Below are 25,688 nucleotides of genomic sequence, written 5' to 3'. Positions count from 1 at the left end.
AAATGTGCTAATGCCGGCATGAGGATCCGTCCCAAATATTTCTATAGTATGATTGATATTTTCAATAACTGGGCCATCAGAATGAAATCGTTCAAGTCAACACTTTGCTGTTGCATTCAGTAAACAGTTTTTAATCACCTGCTTTCCTTGTTCGTTATCCGACTAGAGAACGTGTAGAGTTTTGTTTCACAACGCTGTAGTAAACAACTACTCTAGTTTACCAAAACTGCCATAGAGTTTTTTGAAGTCACTTTAAATCGCCATATTGTAGGGTATTGCTGGTATTGTTCACTGAAAACATTTGGCGGAAAACGTTCATTTAGGTAAAGTGGAATATATACTTGCATATATATAGCAAATCCTCTAACTCCTAATTGGAGAATAGGGCATCAAGAACTACTCTTCGCCATTGAACCCGGTTTGGTGCAAGCGCTTTTAGTTTATTCCAAATCTTATTTAAAGGCCTCATCTCCGCTTCCGTTGCACGGCGTCAGATGGCTCGTGGTTAGCCTAGATCGGATTGATTAGCCCATTAATTTGATGAAGTAAAAAAGTTTGCCTGATATATCAAAAATGCCATCCAAGTTAATTAACAATTGAAGCAAATGTCGAAGCAAAGAAGGTAATGCAAAAAGAAGCTGCACAACTAAAAAGATGCAATTTTAATTAAAATTTTTGGCCTGTGTCACAAATATGAATATTTAATCCTTTTCGATATTGGACAGAAATTTTAGCAAGTAACTTTGTTCATATTTTCAAAAGTTATGCCTTGTCTCCCTTCATCGATACTAAATATTGCTTTTCGCTCATACATCTCCCTTGTTAGAATACGCGCAGGTATAACTTATAAATATTCATGAAATGACCAAATTAATAAAATTAATAAAGCCACCGCTACTAGATTAGGACAACAATGGGTTTGTTAAATTTTGGTCAGGAAAATTTACTAAAACGTAAAACTAACAGCGTAATGCCAGGTAGTTTTTCCAAAGCAAATATTTTGATGGCTTAAACAAAAGCCAGTGCGATGACATTTCTATGGGAAGCAAGAAAGACGCCACAAAACGAAATGGCAAATTAATCGTTTTAAGCATTTTTACGCTGAACTGTACAATAATTACCAAAAACAATTGTGGTAAATTTCACAATAGTATTTTGGAGAGAGAGACGGGTGGTTGCAGGAGCAGGTGAATGCTGCTATGAAAGTGCTGGGCTTTGGTGATTAGCGAGTGCCGAGACAATGGATGTAGAAACAATGACACCTGGGCGAGCAGTGTATGGGTTCATCGTTGAAAAGACGAGAGAATAATGAAAATAGATAAAAGATGCTATAAAATAAAATGGAGAAAAAGCATAAAAAACAAAAAAAGAAGCACAATGTAATTAGCTTAGGCGCTCCAGAGCGACCTTTTCGAGCACCAGGCAAATTATTTGTACCGTACCGGTGGGGCAGGGATCTACTGCAAACGAAATGGCAAATGTGTTGGAAATGACGTTAATTTCGAAATTAGCTAGGCAAACAGCCACTAGATCTGAAAATTTATGAATGTGTGCATGTGTGTGTGTGAGAACATACAAAAGGCAAGGCCATGCGGTTTGGGAGATAAAGCGTGAAAAAGGCAATGGCAAAGAACCATATCAAACGTAAAGGCGGGGTAAAACCACAAACAAAGCTCACGTATGTGTGAATGAAAGTGTGTTTGGGTTGAATGATGTAATGAATGTTGCAAAAGCCTAAGTGCAAGCATATGTACACATGTAACTGTGTGTAAGAGTACGCATTTGAGTGTAGAGGCCCGTCTTCGCTTAACTAACTAATGCCTTGAGTTTCCTGGTTGTCTCTCGCCTGACTGAGTAGCGGTAGTCGGCGTCGGAGACTGTAGAGAAACCGTTGGCTCGCCTCGCTTTTAGTTAAGTTGGCACGGGGCGAGTTGCGGCGCTGCCTTCTAATTATACTCGTAAATGTCGCGCCAGCTACTCAACTCAAGTAGCAATTCAATGACATACTAGAAGTAATAGTAATAGCGCATATGTATGTATATATGTATGTATGTGAGTCTGTGTGCTAGTGTATGCTTAGTGTATGTCTGTAATTCGCTATGTACCCGCTAGGCAGCCTCAACATACAAACGAATGAGAAGCAGCATCAGAAGATAAACGAGGCACACGTAGCACAACAATAGGCGCAGCAGCAAGGCCCGGCTAATGAAAGCATTCATGCTCGCGGTTGCGGCTGATCTGGGCCTTGCGAGTGTTTGCTTAGCCGTGATTATCTGCCATAATTTTTAGTTCGTAAGCACGAAAACTTTGAGATGCAACGCGTCTGCGGTGACACACTTCCGTTTCTGCTTGGATTTTCCGTTACTCTGCTCGTGTAGTGGTGGAAATTGCCAAGGTTTTTATTTCCTTTTGGAGTTTCCTTTCGTACTAATTTACATATGCAATTTTTTTTGCACAGAATTTTATTCGATGCGGTGTTCATTTAATTAGAAGAAATCGTTTTTTTATTTCGCTTTTAATGTAGTGGTAAAGAACGAATTTGGTATTTCTGTGCGTGTGGGTTCGCTCTTACGTGCTAATTGAAGTAGGCAGACGAAGAAAGTGAGAAAACTCGCTACAGCTTAAACTACGCACAGGTTATGGAATGTCAAGGTCAGTCGTAGGGTCAATTGTGTAGAAGCCATTTTGTGCGCTCCTGCGAGTAAATTTAAAAGGATGGCTTAGAAGGGAATGGCTAATGGAAATCACTAATGTCTGGGAAACTCATTGAGCTGAACGACACAACCGAAAAGTGTCGACGGTTGAAAAGTTTTCAAATGTCGATTTGCAGACGGGCTGCGAGTGCGTTTGCTAGCGCTTCGGTAGTTCAGAATTTCGCACTGGTAGAGCGACGTAAATATTTGAATGAAACTCGGAAAGTTATGGGGATCTCCTTGTGAAGCTTGCAGCCAATACAAAAATTAGAAAAATTTTTATTAGTGAAATGAAGTGACTATGAATAAGTTCGTGCGGTTTTACAACAGATGGCGTAACTTGATTATTATTCCATCGATCCACATTTCCAAACATTCATTGGAGAGCTACTGTCGTAAGGCACAAACGTCAGTATAAGTTTTTTATTTGAAGCGTAAACAACAATATTTTTACCACACTTGAAAATGTCGAATTTCGTGCCAAATAATGTGTTTTTGCGGGGAATTCTTCTTCATTATTTTAATATGAAGAAAAAAGCAGCCGAAAGTCATCGTATCTTGGTGGAAGTTTATGGTGAGCATGCTCTATCTGAGCGAACGTGCCAGAAGTGGTTTGCACGCTTTAAAAGTGGTGATTTTGGCTTGGAAGACGAAGAACGCGAGGGTGCGCCGCCAAAGTTCATGGATACCGAATTGGAGGAATTGCTCGATCAAGATCCGGCTCAAACGCAAGAAGAGGTTGCAAAAACTTTGGGAGTTGATCAATCAACCATTTCCAAACGTTTAAAAGCCATGGGAATGATCCGAAAGGTAGGCCATTGGGTGCCGTATGAATTGAAGCCAAGAGACGTTGAACGCCGTTTTATGGCATGCGAACAACTGCTTCAACGGCACAAAAGAAAGGGTTTTTTGCATCGAATTGTGACTGGCGATGAAAAGTGGGTCCATTACGACAATCCAAAACGTCGGGCAACGTATGGATACCCTGGCCATGCTTCAACATCGACGTCGGCGCAGAATATTCATGGCCTGAAGGTTATGCTGTGTATCTGGTGGGACCAGCTGGGTGTTGTGTATTATGAGCTACTGAAACCGAATGAAACGATTACGGGGGATGTCTACCGACGACAATTGATGCGTTTGAGCCGAGCACTGCGAGAAAAACGGCCGCAATACGCCGATAGACACGACAAAGTTATTTTGCAACATGACAATGCTCGGCCACATGTTGCACAAGTGGTCAAAACATACTTAGAAACGCTCAAATGGGATGTCCTACCCCACCCGCCGTATAGTCCAGACCTTGCGCCATCCGATTACTATCTCTTCCGATCGATGCAACATGGCCTGGCTGACCAGCACTTCCGTAATTACGATGAAGTCAAAAAATGGATCGATTCGTGGATTGCGGCAAAACCGACCGAATTTTTCACAAAGGGAATCCGTGAATTGCCAGAAAGATGGGAAAAAGTAGTAGTAAGCGATGGACAATATTTTGAATATTAAATTTGTAACCATTTTACGTCAATAAAGTTTCAAATTTCGAAAAAAAAACCGCACGAACTTATTCATAGTCCTATTAAATAAAAAATAAAATAAAAAATAAAAAAATTTTGTTGGAAAAAAATTAAAAAAAGTTTATAAAAATGTTGAAAAGGAGAGGGACTACAACTGTGTTCCAAAATTTTCGACATTGAATAAATCTAAAATTATTTAATTTTTTTTAAATATTTTAGTCAATTTTTATTATATTCAAATCTAAGAAGGTAGGTAGGTGAAATGGTTGAAGTACCTTTCTGGCACTCTCCAGGTAACAACAAGGCGTCATTTTGATACCATCATGAGACCTCCAACGAGCAGATATCTATAGCCAACCAGAGTTGTAACAGAGAAGGTTGAAACGATTTATGTTGGAGCACTGTCAAAGGCTCGAAGGAAATACCACCCAGTGACCTTAACCGTCTAGCTGCCAAACCTAGACATTTACAGAGAAAGTGCTCAATAGTCTCCTTCTCTGAAAAGATCCCCATAGCTTCTGCAATGGCGATTAAATGGAAAGTCGAGCTTTTCTGCGTGAGTATCGATTGTCCAATGACCGGAAATTGAATGGCGTCGAGTCCCAGTAGTATCTGCGTACTGGGCCAATCATAGTACTGGGATCATAAGATTTTCGATCTGTAAAATAAGCTGTGTCCTGAGATATAAGTTGTGAAATTTCCCTTTAACTACAGTGAGGGGGATGCCAATGACTGAGGGGGAGACCCCTTCTTGGCAAGCTCGTCGGCAGTTTCATTTCCCTCTATGTTACTATGTCCTGGAACCCAGATAAGAGAAATGTTACCCGCAAGCCTGTACATTCCATTTGAACTTCTCCTTACAGAAGTTGACTAGTTGGAATCTGCATCATGGCATTATCAGAGCTTTGATCGCGGCGTGACTATCGGAAAAAATGTTAATATCTCATTCATCTACATCACTCGCGCATTACCTAAGAATATTGCATGCGTGAAGGATCGCAAAGACTTCTGCCTGAAAAACAGTAGCAGTATTTGGCAATTTCCGTTTGTGGAACAACATCAAGAGGCATGCCACAAATAGGAGGAGGAGATCGGCCAAACAATGAATTAATGAATAAAACAAAAAATCATAGTAAGATTTGAAATATTTTACTATGCTCCGTTCCTCCGTAAGTAGGAAGTACCTCTACATAGAGGACCTAATCAGAAGGATTGAATAAATTTTTCTTCAGAAAGTAAAGATAATTTTTTTAGGGAACACCAATAAGGAAATAGTATTCCATTTCCGCACCCATAAATAACATCTACTAATAATGCAAAAATATAAATCTTGTCGGCAATAACTCTTTTCCAAGCATCCTTCTAAAGCAGGCTAAGACCCGCCTATTAATATTTTATGAGGATTTTGCTTACTATCGCTCGAAAACGTATAAACACAGAAACTGTGGCGGCATTTCACTTGAATTTGCCGCAGACTCGTTTTACTCCCACTTTTTATTAAGCTGCCAATTCTTAATATTTATTAAAATGCCTTATAATACTAACTGGCTTTCCCATGGTGGCCTCTACCACTTACTTTTCCGCTCAAGCTCTCTTCCGGCTCCTCCTCCACCCATAAACAACCAACGAGCTGTGAATCAACGCCATTAGTGGCAGTGATAGTGGCATAAAATTTCCGTTGCACTTGAACTTGCTGAACTATGGCTCGCACACAGACGCACACACATCCACACTAAACTGAACTATAAAAATCTGTCACAAACATAAACTCGTAGCCACAAACTTTCAATGAGTGAATCGGCAACTGCTGCAGTAACCTCTGCGAGGACACCCGGATATATTCGCACTTACTGTTGGCAGCCGTACGCTTTTGTGTGCGAGTGTATGTGCGTGTGTGCATAAATGCATTTAGCTTCAACTACTTAGGCCAGCTGTAAATTACAGGCATAAATCACGTGATAAGTGACACTTTTGCTTTTCACGCTTTTCAATTCGCATTGCGGCAGCTTATTGCGGCGACGCGTCAAGCCATCAGGTTGTCTGTCAGTTTGCTTGTTTGCTTGTAGCAACACTAATTTGCTGCTGCGTTGTCTGTTTGTGTAGCATCTTGCGCATTCAGCGACTTGTAACGCCGTCAACTGCACGTGCTGCAGTTGCCCCCTGGTGACTCACCCCATTTTTATTTGGGGGCTGGGTTCTTTCCTCTTCCGCCTTACGCAAAGTTCAGGCAGTGCAAGTCTGTTGGTGGAGTAGTAAAGGGCATCATTAGTAGTAGAGGTGGTAAGTAGTTCTTTTGTGCATTTAGAGTGCGCATCTTCTTTACTCTATTGGCAGTTTCCATTTCCACGGTGTAGACACTTCAGAAATTTATTCGTTACTGGCTGCAGTCGAAGCCGCAGCAGTTGCAGTTTCTGTAATAATGGCGGAAGCGTGAGAAAATTTTTGTGTGCACGAGTAGCTGTTCGAGAGTGCCGGTGCACTTCAAGTAGTTGAGAATACTCCTCGCACTCAAGCATAGCCATGTGGTATATGTTTATATGCACACACTGTCGAAGGCATAAACTCGCGCAGGAGGGATAAGTGGAATTTGAATCATTTTTTCTTACCTTGTAGGCTTGTCTAAAAACATTTCTTTGAGTGTTGAGATTGTACAATTTTTTCAGTAATATCTTAGACTCAATTAAATTTTAAGCGCAATCAAAATATCTAGGAGTGACACTTGACTCCGAACTCCATTCGAAGCTAAACATTGAAAATTGTGTTCTACTCCTGCAAATCTGTGTTCGGAAAAAAATAGAAACTCAACTCACAGGTCGTTCTTTGGTTGTATAACGTAGTGGTTCTACCAATTTCCACGTGCGAATGCCTGGTTCGGTGGGAAGCTCTTGTGAAGGACAATGATTTCACTAAAATGGGGATTGCGCAAAGGACTGCTTGCATTGGCATCACCGAAGCATGTAAAACTGGCCTCAGTGCTGCGCTTAACGTCGTTTTGCACTTATTTCCCATCAACTTTCATGTCCTACCCATCGCTGCTCAAAGTGCAATCAGGTTAAAAGAGGTTGGCCTCTAGAAGCAATCTCTCAAGAGACAAGGCGATCTTTCCAAGTAGGCAGGATTGGAAGAGGGCTATTACCTCTGTCTTCATTACCGGTTCCGAATTGGAATCGGGAGTCGGAGTAGGTGGAATCGGGGTCTCTAAATCAGCCAATTTATCTATTTCCCTAAAATTGACTTAAAACTGCTTATTGCAGTATTTTTCAGGTAGAAATCTTCGATTCTGCAGGTAAGCAAAATGCTTAGGGAAGGTGGGATCGAGGGAAATAAAGGCTCTGACGATGCCATGGTGCAGATCTCAACTAGTCAAATCTTGTAAGGAGGAGATCAAATCTCGTGTGCAGATTTGCAATTAACATTTCCCTGATCTGGGTTCCAGTACATAGATATATAGATGGAAATTTAGTTGTTGATGAGCTTGCCGGGATGGGATCGACATCCCCTTGACTGTTGTTAAATGGGAAGCGCACAAATTATTTTTTAGGAAAGCACAGATCAGATGGAGCTCCGATTCTTTATGTGCTATTTCAAAAGCTTCAATATCATACACGGAGAACTCAGAAAGAGTTGAAGACTCCACGCCATTCTATTTCTAAACTTGTAGTTGTATTTACCGCGCATTGGATGATCCGTACATACGTGGAAAAGCTCGGTTTAGTCCTCATTGCAGAAGTTGTGAAGAGGCTATTAGCTTTTTCTGTGTAAATGCCTGGATTGCCAGCTAGAAGAATAAGGTCTCTGTGTGCTCCTTTCTTCGACAGTCTGGGGCAGTTATCCAGCCTAGGTCCCATTAACATTCTCAGTTACATCGACATCTCTGGTTGGCTGCATATATCCGCCCATTGCAGGTCGCATTATGGTATTAAAACAGCGCTTTAGATCCAGTCTAGTACTTTAAACAAAGTTTTTGCATTAGTTGTGACAAACTGAAATTGTTTTGTTGTTTTATTAAAAAATACCTAATTAAAAATATCTTCAACACCCCTTAATACTTAGGTTAGTAAATATTTGTCTAAAATGAATTTTAAATTAATTTAAAATGTTTGGCAAACAAAAAAAGCTCATTAATTATGTATTTTGTGTTTGAAGTAGTTTCCTCGCATGTTACCTGAATTTAAGGAGACGATTCCAACTTACTGTTGAGATATCTCCCCACACATCAAACTATGGTGCCCCCAGATATTTTAAGCGTCACGTAGGTTATTCGCCACGAAGATGCTCTACAGCGTCCCTTGAGCCCTGCTCCCTACAATTCCTGCATTCCTCGCTGTCTGATATTTCTATCCTACAAGTCTACGCTGCTACTGGACTATGTTCCATTAATCTCTTGCATAGAGGTAACTTTTTGCCATTGGTTATCAAAGTACCCATGAATTTTGATGAGACATGGCTTGTGATATGACTTAACCTTAAACGAATAAAAAAATTAAAAGTAATATTTTTTATTACAACACTTAAATAATCAAGTAAACCTTTGACGTAGAGAATTTAACCAACGCTGAGTTCTATTTTGGATTTCAAATGACCTCCCCCCTAGATCCGCCTCTGCATGTAAATGTGTAGATATGCACTTGCACATCCATTCTCATAAGCCAAGCAACGACTTATGTAAGTAAAATATTTAGGAGCAAAAGTTGAAAGGAATTAACTATTTTCTTCGCAACCAACGAGGAAGCAAAGTTCGCGCTATTGAAGTACTTGGCATTGCTGAGTTTATGGCTGATAACCTCGGCAATCTTTCACGAACTTTTGGAAATATCTTCGGACTTTTAATATTGAATGGTGGCTGTAGTAGACACTGCTGGCGTAGCAAAAGATAACGAAAGCAATGAATTAACTCGATGTGCAGGAAGGTGTGAATTGGCTAGTTATGCTAATTGGAAGATTTATATTTTTGTTTCTCCAAGTTTTACCATCTTTGCAATTTGCGAGAAAAAATGGGCAATGGTGAGGTGTCAAACTGAGTGGGTCCTTTAATTTCTGGTCATAACTTGAGCTGTCCAAAAAAGTTGTGGTCAAAATGAGGCTAGAAAAGCAAAGTTTACATGCAGATTTGAGATCTATCTGATACGTTTTTATGGGGTATTAGGTCGTAAAAGTGTGTGAGTAGCTTAAAATATATATATTTTTCCATGCCATCAATAAATCTTTGGTTAGAAATTGCAAATTCCTTCTTAGCACATATATTTGCTAAAAAATTTTAACTTTCTTCATGCACTTTTAGAAACAGTTCTGGGGCTTGGACCGAGATCAAAAAATCTCGACTGCTACCGCAGTTCTTGCAAAGTTACGGTAGTTATTCATACCAAGTGTGGATAGGGCTTTTGAAAATTGCACCTTCAATGCCTTCGTGGTTACTTCTGCTTTCTTTGTTCGATCATGTGCACTGAATGGAAGAAACTTTTCGTCAGGGTTTCATCGTTCATATACGAGCACACATCATAACAAATGAAGTTGTTGTAAGTCTTTGTAGTTGGCAAATAATTTTATATTCTTCGGTACCCGTAGAGAACCATGGATTACAGACAATACCCACTTGTCGCCTCTCTCGACATAGAGGGAGCTTTTAACAACGTTAACCTAAACTCCATATGATCGGACATTGGTCTCAATGACTGTATAAACAAATTGCTTAAAACTAGAATAATCATCGTCGAGGTGAGCAGTAAAGAATTAAAGCAGTGGCGCTTGGGGTTGACATAGTTTCAGTAATGTTTCCAGCAGTAATCAGTGAGATCATGGCAGGAGCTCTGGGACTACTCATAAATTGGGTCACAGACAATTTAAGTAAAACTGAACTCATGCTATTCACTAAGAAAACTAAGATATCAAACTTTAACCAAGGCATCAGACCTACATAAGCGCTTAACATGTTCACACATCTGTTACCATTAGACTTACAGACAAAAACAATCGCTACATGCAGCACGGTGAGACTCAGAGACAAAGCAAGATAGACAACAAGATCGTACGGTCACAGTAAAATCCTTCTACAGGGACTCTCACTACTGAAAAACAAATCAGATTTCACAATCACCGAGCTTAACTTCAAAAAAGATGTTAGGGAACGTTTTGCACCGAGAGCTGAATGGAAGGACGGGAAAGTGACGCTGACGGTCTTAAGATGAATTTTGGTGTGGGAGTTGGCTTCTATTCGAAGCCGCTCAACTTATCTAAATCAATTCGACTTCCTGACTATGCCAGAGTGTGCCAGACAGGACTATGTATTAGCAATCGGGCAAGCATGTAAATCACCAAAATACACAAAGAAATTGGTGCAAGAGTATCTTTTCAGACAGTTCAGCAGCTGTCAAGGCCTTTGATTCCCACTCCATTTCATCCAAACCAGTTAGACAGTGTAGAGAGGAACTGGAATTGCTTAGTCGTCGGCTTCAAATTACTCTGATATGGGTTCCCGGTAAATGGAATATTGAGTGTAATGAGACAGCAGATGAGCCAGCAAGAAAAGGTTCGGCACTAGACATAACAGAGGCGGTGGCAGTCGCTGCCCCATTAAACACAATAAACACATCTATTGCTTTACACTACAATGCCTTAGCAGAAAGAAGGTGGAATAACTAAATAGCTACATGTGTTACTGCAAGAAAAACATGGCCGTCGTTCAACACCCGAAGGAATATTTTACTTGTTAGTATGATTGAGAAGCTGTCACGCGAAGGAGGTGAAAGGAAGTCTTTTCAACTATTTATGTGAATGTGCAGGCCTAGCCAGAGCAAAACTTCGCTCTTTCGGTAAGCTTTTGCTAAAGCAAATTAATGAAAGCTCAGACATAGGGATACAAACTTTCGAAGCTTTCACACACTACTATCAGCAGCGACTTAGAGGCGATATTTCGAGTAATTATCACGTTATAGTGTGCGATAACAACAACATAATTATGGTATTCAAAAAGATTGGACTGAGCTTGTTTAGGTTTCTATCATTGGGCATAGATTCTTCAGAACAAATATCGCTTAGTAGCAGGTACAAGCGCTGCTCTCTTCCTCTTGAAATAAACTACTGTTTGCGTATTATTTAGTTAACATTTTGTATTGCCATCTTGCACTTGCTTTACTAAAGACTGTCTCCTTCTACTCTTCAATGGCTACTAATGCAACTCGTTCGAAAATAAGCTTTGTGAACTCTCTGCTGCTAGCCTTGCACAGCCCAGTTGCTAATAGATAGGTAGTTCTACTGCTCTCACCTATTATTGATCGAGTGAGGTCGGGAAACCTAAATATAGGTTTGTTTGCTTCCAAAATTTGCACTGGGGTGATCGTTCAGCGGTGTTTAGAAGTAGTCCCTTCGTATCTCAAGTGAACCGTGGGCCTTTATTACTAGATGTACTTCCCTTATTAACACAACTTGTACTCGCCTCGCAATAACTTGCTTCCGGCCTTAGTTTTTTATATAATCTATGGATGCTGAAGCACAATTCTTATTCAAAAATGATATTCACCGAAAACCAAATCAAGAACAAGACTTCAAAAAATGGTTTTATAATGAGAGAAAAGTTTTATTAAAAAAATGTAGCTCTTGCATAGCAAGTGTCTTTTGAGCTTGTGAGGTAAATTGAAGCTTCTTTCGCTGAAGGAGTTTTGGACAACCAATGTAACTACATATAAATACTACTATTCTCATAGATTAACGAGAAATTGCACTGTTTGTCTAATCGTAAACCATTTTAATCTGAGGTGAGTGAAATTTCGGTGTGTCTTTCAATTCTTTGGGATCCTTCAGTGTGTGGAAAATTGATTGAAACTGCAAGGGTCGTTGAGTATTAACCTCAATGCCTCCATAAAATTCCCAGTTGAATTGAAGTTTTTTTATATTTTAATATCATGTTTTGACATTAAAATTCTCATATATTTCAGTTTATTATCACACAATTTTAAGAAACCGCTGCTTAGTGAAAGCAGAATAACGCATTAAAAACCGCTTGAACGCAGAAAATTGGTTGTCACATTGCCACAGACAGACACTTTTTTGTGGCGCCTCAGTTAATATCAGATAAACCTTTTCGCAAAATTTCAGGTTTCGTTTTTTTCTCCTCCATCCATTCGTTTATATTGCCGCGTTATCTTATTATCCCTTTTGTTAGCGACCTGGAAGGAGCGATAGGAAGCATCGTAGCTTTATTACATCCGTTATTTTCGTATTCCACCTGCTTATATTTTCATGTGAATTCCAGGAAGGATATTTCGAGGAACCAAAATTCAACGAGCCGAAATGACAGGTGCGATTACTTGCATTTTATTTCTGTTCATAGTTCAAGTGGCAATCAACACTGCTTAAGTGTGTGTATGTGTGCCTACAAATTTATACGCGTGTGTGTGCTTCTGATGGAAATTCTGAAAAGCACACTTGCTAGTTGAGTTGTAGACATCGTACCACACAAACACATCCATAATTTTGAACATGAAGATACTGAAGATGTTGATGTTGGTTACCTTTAACGTTGTTTGTATGCGAAAGGACGTATGAGTGCAAGCTCTTAGTTCAGTGTACTGTAAAATTGTGTGATAAACATCACAGAGTGGCGTGAAGTTTTTTCTTATATGTAATTTTATACTTATATATTTATTATCTGTATCTGATTAGGATGAAAGATAGGTCAAAATTGAAGTAATTTGCAAGGGATAAAAAGAGAAACAGAAAAAAAATTGCCAAAAGTTTTTTAAATTGCAAATAACATCCAAAGGCTTGCATGTGCACACGTATAAGTATAACTGACACTGTCTAAATATATAAGTACTTATAAAAAAGGTATTGCTGAAATATTGTAGCTACAAATTTTATGTATTAAAAATGGAATCTTTGCCATATGTGTATCCATGCCCATAAGGAATATAATGACAGGTCACGACAAAGTTGAGTTATTAATTATTTACTTATTGAGGTCTATAATTTCAATAACCTTACAGACTATATAGATACATATACTTATTTATATTTATTTAATGCCGTGAAGTACAAAATACTCTTACGGACTTATGTTAATCTATATGTAGGTCAATCTTAAAATCAGGACAAATATAAAGGCATGACATAAAAATCACTAGTGATGTGGCGCAGAGAAAACCATTGAATTTGAAAAGGTCGAGACAGGGAGCACCAGGAGATTTGGTGGCTCCTAAAACACTCAGGCTAAAGAGCCCATTGTATTTAAAGCTCTGGAAAGGAGGTAGATAGTCAAGGAGGGAAGGAGAGAAGTATCAGAGAAGGAGATTGGAAAGAATAGAGACAGAGATAGAGATAGTTAGCCCTGTGAGAATTCTCCAGATTCTTTGGCAAATCTGTAAATATCCTCCAGTTTAAGAGAACGAATATTACTCATTCTCATGACATCGGAACCCAATACTCGTAGCCTTGCTCTAGCAAAGGCAGGACACTCACAGAGAAAGTGCTCAGTGCTATCCGCCTCCTCCAAGCATGACAGGCATACCGGGTTCTCGATGATTCCAATGGTGGTCATATGCTGACTCCATGGGTTGTGTGCTGTAATGATGCCGACCATCAACCAAATATCTTTCCTTCTAAGTTTTAGTAGCAAGTTTGACAGTTTTCTGTTCGGACTTGTCACAAAACACTTTGCAGTTCTGCAGCGTTCCAGACCAGACCATCGCTCTTTATTTAGATTGCCTACATAATCGTTGATCCAATTCTTGATTCCTGCGGGACTGATTCCGATTATTGGCTCTGGCCCCTGTGGGGGCACCGCTGATCCACGATTGGCCAATTCGTCGGCAATTTCGTTTCCTTGAACACCAGAGTGTCCCGGAACCCATATAAGTACAAGCCTGTTTTGTCTTGCGACAAAATTAAGCTTCATCTTACATTCTTGAACAATCTTTGAGGTTTGCTTCGCGTTCTCCAGGGCCTTCAATGCAGCCTGACTGTCACTGAAGACTCCAATCTCTTTCCCGCTCCATCTCCTCTCGATTATCCATTCGGCTACTTTTAGGATGGCAAAAACTTCTGTTTGGAAAAGAGTTGCCATTCCCCCCATAGCATAGTGATACTTATTACTATCGTTTAAGTACCATCCGGCTCCAGACCCTATTTCAGTCTTGGACCCATTGGTAAAGAAAATATCCGTCAAACCTCCCTGAATGCATTCTGGATTGCTCCATTGCTCACGCAATGGAAATCTGACATCAAATTTCCTTCCGAATGAAACTGTGGGTATCAGGTCATCTTTAGGTGCTAAAAACAGTGGATACTGCTCCGACAGCAACTTAAAGATTTCTCTGTGTCCCGAAGTTCCATCTTCGTGCCAGAAACCATATTTATGGAGTCTACACATTGCTTTTATTGCTTCCTGTTGTATCTTAAGATCCAGGGGGAGCAAATCAAGCATAGCATACACTTCTTTGCAGCCTGTATAGTTCCCGGATTGTGGACTTAACCATGCTCCGTCGCCACCAGACCCCAGAAGCGTAAGTGATGATTGGTCTGATAAGTGCTGTGTATATCCATAGGACCAAAGCAGGTTTCAGACCTCAGGTTTTGCCAAAGGCTCTACGGCATTGCTGAAAAATCTTCAATGCACGATTCACCTTCAGTGAAACGTGTGTCTCCTAAGTCAGCTTCTTATCCAAGATTACTCCTAGATATTTAACTTCGTTGGAAAGACCAAGTGTCACATCTTTCAGTGTTGGAAGACTGAGTCCATCCAATTTCCGTTTTCTCGTAAACAAGACTATGGTTGTTTTGTTCGGATTAACGGAAAGACCTTGTCTCATGCACCAGTCATCGATTTTGTCAAGAATCCTCTGCACTTTCGTGAAAAGCCTCCTTAAGGATTTATCCGATGTTAGTGCACAGACGTCGTCCGCATATGCTTGGACGTGAAAGCCGAGTTCCTGCATCTCCGCTAATAGAGAGTCTACGACGAAGCACCACAGCAGCGGAGAAAGAACACCCCCTTGGGGACATCCTTGCTTGGTCCTGACTGTGATTTGTTCGTCACTGCTCCCACCAGCGGCTAACAGCCTCTCAGAGAGGATGGAATATATCCATTTTATAATGGCTTGATTAACTCCGTGTCGTTCGGCAGAAGAACATTGTCCACGAACACGCCCATTGTGTATTCGTCAGCTTCCAGCCCAGCTTCTATCTTGCTAACAAGATCGTGTAAGGCTGGCTCACATGACTTTCCACTCTGGTAAGCGTCTTGATTTCTACTAAGTGGACTTCTCGGCAATACCCCCACTCGAATATGTTTCTCCACCACTCGTTCTAGACTTTTCTGATTTCTAGACTGATTGGTCTAAAACTTTTTGCTAGGGAATAGTCATCTTTTCCTGGTTTCGGAATAAATACTACTCTACACTACGAGAAAACCATACGTAAATATTTAACTAAAGACAATCTTGAATGCGTAAGCCAAAATCTGAAACATGGAAGACTAAACGCAGTTCAGCACAGATTCTAGATATGGGTGCGTTGTACTGTAACTACCTCTAGAAAAACCAATTTGAATGAACTTCGAATGGCGAAGAATTCTAGAGGGAATATTAAAAGCAATATTTTCTAAAAGAGAATGGCAGTCAATAGAGCCAGTTATGATGTTAATGACAAATGAGCACCCTAAAATTGATATTGTGCCCTCAATTGTAGGAAGACTAATTAGTTAGCAACGAGAATAGTAAGAAGGTAGTGATAGAGAAAAATTTCGTGAGTGGGGAGAAAATTTAGGAAAAATTTTTCGAACCCGCTCAATGCAGTTAGATTGAATTTTTGCGTAAGGCCTCCAAATAAAAGCTGAATACTCCAGCTTGGACCTATGCAATGCACAATACAGAAATTTAAGTCGCGGTTCGTAAACGCTCTCCAGTTTCGGCGGATGAAACCTAACATCGAATACAAGCCCGAAAGATTATAATCACCATGGCTATTATATGTCAGCTTGGATTCAAATACAACACCAAGGTCCTTCATTTGGTTCACAGATTGTAAGACAGAGACCGCAAATACTATCAGAAGTATTTAATGTGTGGGTATGCCTACTATAAGAGACATGAAAGCATTTATTGATTTTGAACGTCAACAGATTTCTGCGGTATTCAATGCGGTACCAGCTGGTGGTAGCAGAGGAAGAAGAAGGCCTCCTCTGCGTTGGAAACATCAGGTGTAGAAGGACTTGGCTTGGTGTGTTCAACTGGCACCTGTTAGCACGAGAAAGAAACAACTGGCGCGCTTTGTTAAATTCGGCCAAAATCGCATAAGCGCTTATCGCGCTAATTAAGAAGAAGATTTTAGATTTAGATTTAGCTTAGGTTGGCTGAGTCGCGCAAATCTGAGATGGTTGCAAATACATATGTTAATGTCATCAGCGAAAAGCAGGAAATTGGCAAGTTGGAATTTCTGAATTCATTGGTCGTGGTCATTGAAAGTTTAGAACAATAGTTTCAAATTCCGTGTCTACCAAAGCAGTCTAACTTAAGACAGGATTCCGAGGTAAAATCTTTCCATGTGGAACAGCTAAACTCGATATCCTATCTCGAACTTAAAAAAGAGGAGGAAAAGGAGAAAAAACTTATCTGTTTGTACTGTTCACTTCTCATAACGGAAATATTGTTAACATAAAGCATAAAAATATTTGCTTAATCAAGTTCCTTAATTAAAATTTATTTCTATTTAAAATTAAAAAGTGCTCTGTTGAATACTTGACGAAATCGAATTTAGTTGTTATTCCTTGTGGGCATTGATATACGAGTATGTATTTGATACGGTGGTCTAGCTTATATAAAAAAGTGGTTGTTGTTTCAACACACAAATATTAAGGAATAATTACTGATAAGGCACTAATTGGAATATGAATGTAGAAGAGAGGGAAGCTATAGTAGCTCTACATATTTTAATGGAGAAGGCCATAGAACACTCACTAACTGTATAGCACCGTTATCAGACCTCTCCTCCTTTACCGGATTATAGTTCGGAGGACGGCTCTCGACAAGACCACGATTACAAACAGGCTTCAGAGTTTAACAGTTCAACGTACGGCGCTTATATGTTAGTTTGGCTTTGACCTCTACTATAAAAAGCAAAAGTAAGTGTTTCGGCTCATTTTTGTTGTTGTTGTAGTAGCAAAAATACTCGTGCAGCAAAAATACTCTTCAGACATGTACCGTGAATACTGCTGGGGTTACAGTTATTGGCCGGATATAAATCAGGGACGTTCCGGTAACGTAGAACCGCTTGTCGTATGTGCGACGACGACGTCTCGTCTTTCTAATCACTGTAGCGTATTTTAGGCTGATATTCTAGCCATTAATGAGGTTGTTTGGTTACGCAGAAATGTGACTACCTTTTGAAAAATTTATATTTACTCCGATAGCCAAGTGACGATTAAATCTCTTGGTGGGGTTGTCATTAATTCTATAGTGGCTCGTAAATGACGGGCATCTACATATTAATGGGAGGGCGAAACATTTCAGCATCTCTTCAATATGGGTGCCAGGACATAGCTAATTAGCGAGAGAGAGCATTATAACTTGAGCCAGCACGAGATGGGTTGATAGTCGGCCATGTAACACTATAAAAAGAATTTGGCTAGAATGGAACATCAGGCGCTCAAAGGCGTTACTTAATAGGCCAAGAAAAAATGCATCTATGCTAGTTGTTTTGATCACTGGCCTTTGTACCTCTTTTTGACTGATGCAGAAGCTGCAAGAATGAGGAGGGGGAAGAATCTGTCAGACATCTTTTCTGTCACTGTCTTGTGTGACATGCCACTAGACGTAGATATTGACGGTCGCTGGCTTTTGGTAAATGCGTAGTTCCCTACTACTATAGGGCAGCTTCCTTTTTAATAGCCTAATGCCTTCTAATAAAGAAAAAATCATTGTTGAGCCGACGATGAAAAAATTCTACTTTGGTTGGGTATTGTGTAAAGTATTAATTCAGTTAGTTTTTAGTTGGACCTTCCGCAAGTTAGTGAGACTAAGGTAACTTTTTTCATAGCAACACTGAGGAAAGTTTTTATCGTCGACCGTCATGTAGAATCTTCGCCTTTTGGAGTATATTTAAGACTAGATTTTCTTGCAGGCGATTAATTGACCACCAGTTGTCTCTTAATTAGTTTGGCTACAATGGGCCTTGAAGGCCTCGCAGGCCTTGTTGCACTGGGCCTAAAGTTAGTTCCCGAAAAGTTTTCGAATATTGTCCTCTTTGGACTACTAATTTTGTGCACAGTAAAAATGGTATTATTATCATAATTGGCGCTTACAACTTTTACTGAACTTTGGACGAGATCCTCCTGTTATTTCTGATGTGCGTCTTTATGTTGCACCACAAATGGAGGGACCTACAGCTTTAAGCCGACTCTGAACGGCAAGTGTCTTGTTTTGTTATGAAAAGCTTTTTCACGGCAGAAATACACTCAGAGATTTGCCATTGCTTGTCGAGGGGCGACCGCTCTTGGAAAAAAAGTTTCATTTTGGTGTTTCATGCACAGAGATTCCAACCTAGGCACTTCACGCACCAACCCATTCGGCTACGGCCGCTCTCTGTGGTATAATCTCTGCAAATTAGTCTTTGACACAAACAAACTCTGATATTAGCTGATTAATTTTAGTTCCCACTTTATTTGCTTTTCCACCTCGGGCTGTATTTCAAAGCTGCTATTTTTGACGTGGTTTGCAGCGTGATTTCAACTAAGCTACTGGCACACCCTGGTATGCCTCAACAGTGAGTATTTTTTTCGCATGCACGATTGAAAGACAAATAGTATTTTTTATACCCTTACACTCGTTTGATTGCCTTTGTTTGCTAATTTAATGCTTTTACTGTTGCATACCTCAGGGCGTATTAAAATGTAATTTGCGCATTTATTTTACGAGGAGCTTTATGCCTGAGTAAGATTGAATGTGCATAATAGGGGCAACACATACTTATGCGCGCATGTGTGTGTGAAAGGAAAGACAAACAACACTTACCACATCAATGATTTGCATTAGCGTCAGCCCAAAGCTCAGCTGTAGTGGATCGGATTCATTCACAACGGGGCGCTCCAAACTGTTGTAGTTGTCGAGCAGGGCGTGCAGTAGGCGTTTCTCATGCGGGCCAGCTGTGCAAACTGCAAGGCGGAAAGAGAAGAAAACGTAAAAAGAGTTGCTGAAGGTTGAGGAACAGCGTAAAATATAAAGGCTGTTTGCCATTGAAAATAAAAACATAAAAACAGTTACCCAAATATTTGAAATGCGTCAAACGCAGCACACGTTTCGTAAAAGTGTTTGTTTTGATTGAGTTATGTAAAGTGTTTGGGTTGATAGCGGCGTGCACTCGTCATTTGGGGTTTGTTATGGAAAAAAATCGAAAATGTTACATTATACACAACACGCGTGCGTCCTTTATCGGCAATAACAACAAACAAACAATGAACGCGGTAAACGCAATAAATCTGTGGCGCCACTTCAAACTCAGCCATGGTGGCTTGTACGTGATTTTGAAAATTGAAAACGGAAAGTCATCAGCGAAATTGTTGACTTCAGCGGAAGTAAGGAGCAGCAAAGCAAGGTAGATAGGTGCGTACGAAGGCAGGAAGGAAGGAAACAAGAAGAGAAGGAGGGTCGCACGATAGGTGGAAACATCAAAATGTGACGAGCAGTCATCAGCTAGGTGCGCTGGTATCCGCCCGCTGCTTCTTTGGGGCGTTTCGGTGACTGCTTAGAAATGTGGCAGTGAGTGGCACAAAACATGCGGTGACTTCACTTCGCTTTACAGTGGTTTAATTTTTGTGTTATTTTGCTATTGTGATATCTTATTTCCCGCAATCGCTGCGGTCTTCGTTCAAAAGATCCTTGAGCAGTGATTCGTTCTAAATTTGAAGCGTTTTTGCGCTACTTTTCCGCAGCGAGCAGCAAATTACAGATATGATGCGTTATTTCAAGTTGCTATTGTTGGTGATGTTCTTTTACAACTTTTTCTTTTTGGTATCAGTGTGGCCGGATTATTTTTATGTTTGTTGTTTTATCACTTTTGTTTTGCTTTATTTGTTTTTTTTTTGTGTCATCAACTTCCTCCAACTACCATTTTTTTCATTTACTTACTCCTAGCCCCTCTATTCTTATGCTCCTGGCACATCCACCGTTATCCTGCTGTTATTATATTTCAAAATTGAATTTGTTCGCCCCAAATATGCTGGGCTGGGCTCTACTTTGACAATAAGATTAGCCTGATAACATAGCGCAGCTAGTGGAGTGGAAAATCACTAACAGCAAATTATTTGTAGCAACATTTCTATTTATTTACCTGTTCACTATTTTGGTGTACAAGCAAGGGCTTTGCTCTGTTGGAAGGATGGCAGAAATAGCGTATCGATTGGGAAATTTGATAAGCTCACAAATGTGTTGGGAAATGAGGTTGTATGAGTGTGTGTGTGTGAGGGCGCGTTTGCTGATGTGCTCATAGTAAATAGGGGAGATTGTCGAATTTAATGTCGCAAATCGCTCATTGATGTTTAAGATACAATAAAATAAAAATGGTTCCCTTAGCAGGAAAAATATATTGATATAATTTTTAATAAATGCGGGAGCAGGTACATATAATGACAAACAGCCAATGACGGATAATGCTGGCGGACTTTGACGGACTATGTTTATAGTGAAAGAATTCCAAAGAATTTTGCAACACTGAGTAACCAACGCCACCATTAAGCATTCACATTTAAATTAAATGAACTGTAAAAATGCAAAACTATCGTAAAGCATTTAGATCCATATCAATAAAAAAAATTTAAAAATCTTGTAGTTTGCTGCATTTCATCATTTCATGGGTGAATTTACACGACATTGGCCGCGAGGTGTACATGCTGCGAGACTATTACTTGGTGTAGTTTTTGCGTTTGCGTTAGTTGTAAGCAGGATGAGGTGGAATCATCTTAGTACCTTCTTCTTAGCTGCTCTACCTTCGCGGAGCTAAGATTAAGGCAAAAAAGTCCTTGTTCGGGTGCCTTCATCAAATATACATCTCCCCTCCTCCTCCTTACTTTTTTCTCAGCCAAAGGACAAATTTTTGATTTTCGTTCAGGGTGCCCTCTCTATGGGCAACCATTTCAACCAAACCTACATATCCTCTAACTAATTTATTTTTGTGAAATATATTTTTTTTCCCGCACAAGTTCACGATTCTCAATAGGGTTTGTATATTTTTGTACACCAATATTTATTTGATGGCGAGAATGACTCTCAGCTCCTTCAAAATTTATGAAGAACTTGTCCGAGTCATTTAAAGCCAAATTCTGTTCAGTAACTACCCAGAAGTTTTCAATAAGAACAAAATATAATCTCTGTGATTATTGGTTCACATATTTCAAGGCATCTTTTAAGTCTAAAGTCCCTTTTAGAGGCTCAATTTCGAGGCTACTGCTGTAAATTCTGCTTTATCCGTGAACTGATTGCCTATGTATTGGCAATAAGAAAGCCGTATAAGCTGCCATACCGGGGAAAGATGACATTTGCAAGGTGGTCTTTGCTTATCTTAGGAATAATGGGGAAACCGATGATTGGGGAGTGTTACCTGAGCTTCTGAGCGAACTCGTGTACGGGCCTGTTTATTTGAGTTTGATAGCTAATAAGATTTGTTAGAGAATATCAGTGTAGTAGAGCTTAATATATTTTGGTACGTTTATTAGGTCTTATAGCTCGGCAATTATTTGAACGAGTCACTTTTATTTAGAAGAGCTTAATGATTTGATGGATTTGTGCATTACATAGCTGTATTATCCACGAAACATAGGTAGGTGGGTAGGTTGGTAAGATGACCAGAGTACCACGGATACACTACAAGTACCGTTTTCATACCATAATGTAGACCACTAGCTTCGAAAAAAATTACAAACTTAAAGGGGGAAACCATCTACTGTTATCCAGTGCTGCCGAAAGAAAATTGATCTAGGCTGGAGAACTACCGCAGGATATTCCCGAAAGGCACCCTAAGGAACATCAAGAAACTAGTCGACAGACCCGGACATTTGCAATGGTCAACAGTCTTGCTCTCTTTACGACCCCTCAGCTTCTGCAAAGGGGCTTGTACGGAAGCCCAGGTTTTCCGCATGAGCTTCGAATATCCAGTGATCGGTGACCACCGCTGTGAATTTGGAAATTGAATGCCGGGGATTCGCAGCACTTTAGGCATCTGGATTCTGTCGTATTGACACCAAGGTGCTTTTGAAATAGCACACAATAAGATCTGTCTTGCGCTTTTTTAAGAAATAGATTGTGCAGTTCCCCTTTAACAACGGTTAGGAGGATGCCGACATCTGAGATGGGGACAACTGAAACGCGTTCTGTCGACCATTTCCTGGCAAGCTTTTTGAGATTTTAATTCCCCTCTATACCCACATAAGACATATGTTTCCTGCATGCTCGAGACGCTTGATCTCCTCTTTACAGGAGTTGACCAGAAAGAGCTCCAACGTGGCGACGACAGGGCCTTGCTCGGACCTTGACAATCGGAAAAGATATTTATGTCCCCCTCCCAACAGCGCTCCTTAAGCATTTCATCCCCGAATCGTACTCTTTAAATTTACTATTTCATAAAGCCTTTGAGAGACTCAACGATCAGCTCGGCGAGTGAAATATTAAACCAAAGCGAAACTAGCTGCATACTCGCAGAGTGGTTAGAAATGAAGTGGTTAGAATTAATAGTATTAATGTCGTTGGCTCCATTCATAAAACCAGTAGTGATGCCTTCAATAAAATTACTATAAAAAAAAGAATTACATTGCTTGCCAGATCAACGATGATTTTGATACCACATCGACAAAAGTTTTGTTTCCTGATATGATACAAATCATTTACACATAACCCTCCGTTGGATACTTTGTCTTAAATCTTCGGTTGGACACCCGTGTCTAGCTTTTTTTCGTCCTGCTCGAGGATCCTTTTTAAAAAGTATCAAAAAATTGATACATTCAGGCCCAAGGTCGGAAAAGTCTAGCCAGACCCGGGTGCCTAACGTAGGGTTAAAATCCTTCAACAGCTTCATCGTTTTTGCAACTCTTTCGGGGTGATCCACTCAATGGTAGCATTTTTTGCAGAATATAATTTTTTTTTTTTGATAAACAACAAATTGGAGGTCTGCTGGCATAGGAAATTGCCTAGTGGCATAAACTAAACTGTATATAAAAACCGCAATAATTCTCTTTTTCCACAAAATTTTTATAAAAGCAGTCTTTAGGAGATCCAGTCAAGGTGACATTGCCTTATAAAATATTTACATAACTTGAAATTAAATTAATTACATCTGATGAAAATACGTGAGAGTTCACATGAAAGAAAGCCGATAAGAGTGGCAATGTGGCAAGTGCTTGGCAAACAAAAATATTACTTCCTTTGAACTTAACAAAAAGCATAAGCAAATATAATATTTCTGTGCATATTAATGCATAAAGCCATATTGGATTCGCAGGGCCATCGCCAACCGTCATTAACAAGTGGAATTACATGGTGAGTAATGGGAAGTAGTTAGCGGTAACTGCTTACGGTAAACGGCAGGGGGGAGATGGGAAGATTACATTATGGGCTGTAGGGTAGTTGGCAGACGTTGGTAAAGATAACGGCTTAATGCATGTAATTTTAGCTGTAATATCAGCAAGGCAAAGGAGCTGAACAGCTGCCAGGCTACTTAATTATAAAGGCTTGAGCACGTCCGGAAAATGATGAATGACTGAAAGCGCGCCGTCTCGTTTCATAATCCGCCGATGTTAAATGAGCCATGCTCCAGCTGTATTGGTGATGAAAGGGTGGAAAAGGAAAGTGAGTAAAGTAAGATAAGAATTACACCCCACAGATACATCCAAATATGTTTCATTTGCCCATAACGCACCAATGGGCAAAAATTAGCAGAGAAAGCTATTAATCGCCTAATTAAATTCAACATTGCCATTGTCTGACGGGTGGCAAATTGTCTGGGTCGGTGAAAAGTCGTAAATATTTGCTAAAGAAATACACTAATCGAGTTAAAAAAAAGCGAGAACAAAAACTAAATACTGTCAATTATAATAATGAGAGCAGACGGCATTTAGATGATGGAATGGCAGGCGAAGTGGTGACTTGCAACACATATTTGATGTGTTTTTGTTACTCTGCTGATAGAAATTCATAGTAAATATATTAAACAAAGTATCTGCATATTTAGATAAAATATTTGGGTAAAAATTGCGAAGACTTCTCTGTGGAACAGTAAAACTTATCAGCTCAAGTAGAACTGGAAAGTCGATGATGCCATTAACCATGCTCGAAATAAACGAAAGCGAAAGAATGCCCCTCTCTTCTCTGCAGATTCTAGAGTAATTAGCTTTGGGCGAGAATTATAGTATGGAGCAGGGGCCTCAAATCGTAGTTAACGTCATGTCTGCTTAAGAAATAGTTTTTGATCGCACTCTGTTCTATTAATCGAAAGTCGTCATAAGGTCTCCAAACGATAACTGAGCAGTCTAAGTGAGAACAAACAAGAGCCGTAAACAAAAGTTTATAAGATTGCGGATCAGAAAATTCGGATGTATTGTGACGAATAAAGTACGAGTACGATTTTGAAAGAATAAAATTTATTGGCCACTTAAGGAAAATTTCGCATCAAATAAAACTCCAAGATCCTTAAACTCTGTTACACTTTGTAGTGCATCATTAGAAATGGTGTAGGATGTGTTGCAAACGTCCTGACGCCTCGAAAGTGTTATACAAGGTGAAGTCCAAAATAAACCAGACTGATCTACAATAGAAACGACAGGAGCTTCGTTCTGATAACTTCGAATTTATTTATTCAAAATAGTCTCCTCGATACACTGTTCTGCGAGACCTAAAAGCTTTTCGAAATAGTGTTTCAGGGCATTGACCGGAATGTCTTTCAGGATGTCGGTATAAGCCTTTTGGAGGGCCTCTACCGACGCAAAACGTTTTCCTTTGCAAAACTTCTTCCTTAGGTAGAGTCACAGGGAGCTATATCAGGCGAATGCGGTGAGTGATCGATGGTTTAAATGCGATTTCTAGTAAAAAATCAGTCACAAGGATGGAAAGAGTGGATCGATGAGAAGGTGCTTTATCATGCAATAAGCGCCAGCTCCTCTTTCGCGGTATTCAGGGCGAATTCGACGAATGCGATGCAACAAACGCTTCGAAAGATTTTTATCTTACATTGACGGTTTGCCCCATTGGCACGAACTCCATGTGGACAATTCCGTTGGAATCGTAAAAACAAATGAGCATCGACTTGATTTTTGACTTCTCCAAACGCGATTTATTGTGTGGTGGCTCGACTGGGGCCTTCTATTCGGAACTTCGACGCTTAGTTTCAGGTTGATGTTGGAAGCACCACATTTCATCACCAGTTACAATGTTGTAAAGGAAGTTCTCGTCTCTTCTCGGCTCTTTAATGAGGTCTTTCGAATGTTGAATTCTGAGCAATTTCTGGTCCT

At 39.9% G+C, this 25,688-nt stretch overlaps 1 protein-coding gene across 1 annotated transcript in view; it reads right to left on the bottom strand.

Moving 5' to 3' along the window:
- Positions 1 to 25,688, bottom strand: part of LOC128856419 (neuronal acetylcholine receptor subunit alpha-7) — a 356,900-nt gene that overhangs the window by 174,075 nt on the left and 157,137 nt on the right. Inside the window, exon 3 of the mRNA XM_054091719.1 lies at positions 19,210 to 19,349. Coding sequence (XP_053947694.1) covers positions 19,210 to 19,349 — 140 coding nt within the window. The remainder of the gene's footprint in view (positions 1 to 19,209; positions 19,350 to 25,688) is intronic.

This window comes from Anastrepha ludens, chromosome 3, assembly GCF_028408465.1.
Source record: "Anastrepha ludens isolate Willacy chromosome 3, idAnaLude1.1, whole genome shotgun sequence".
Lineage (NCBI taxonomy): Eukaryota > Metazoa > Arthropoda > Insecta > Diptera > Tephritidae > Anastrepha > Anastrepha ludens.
This window is presented reverse-complemented; position numbering and strand designations above follow the sequence as displayed.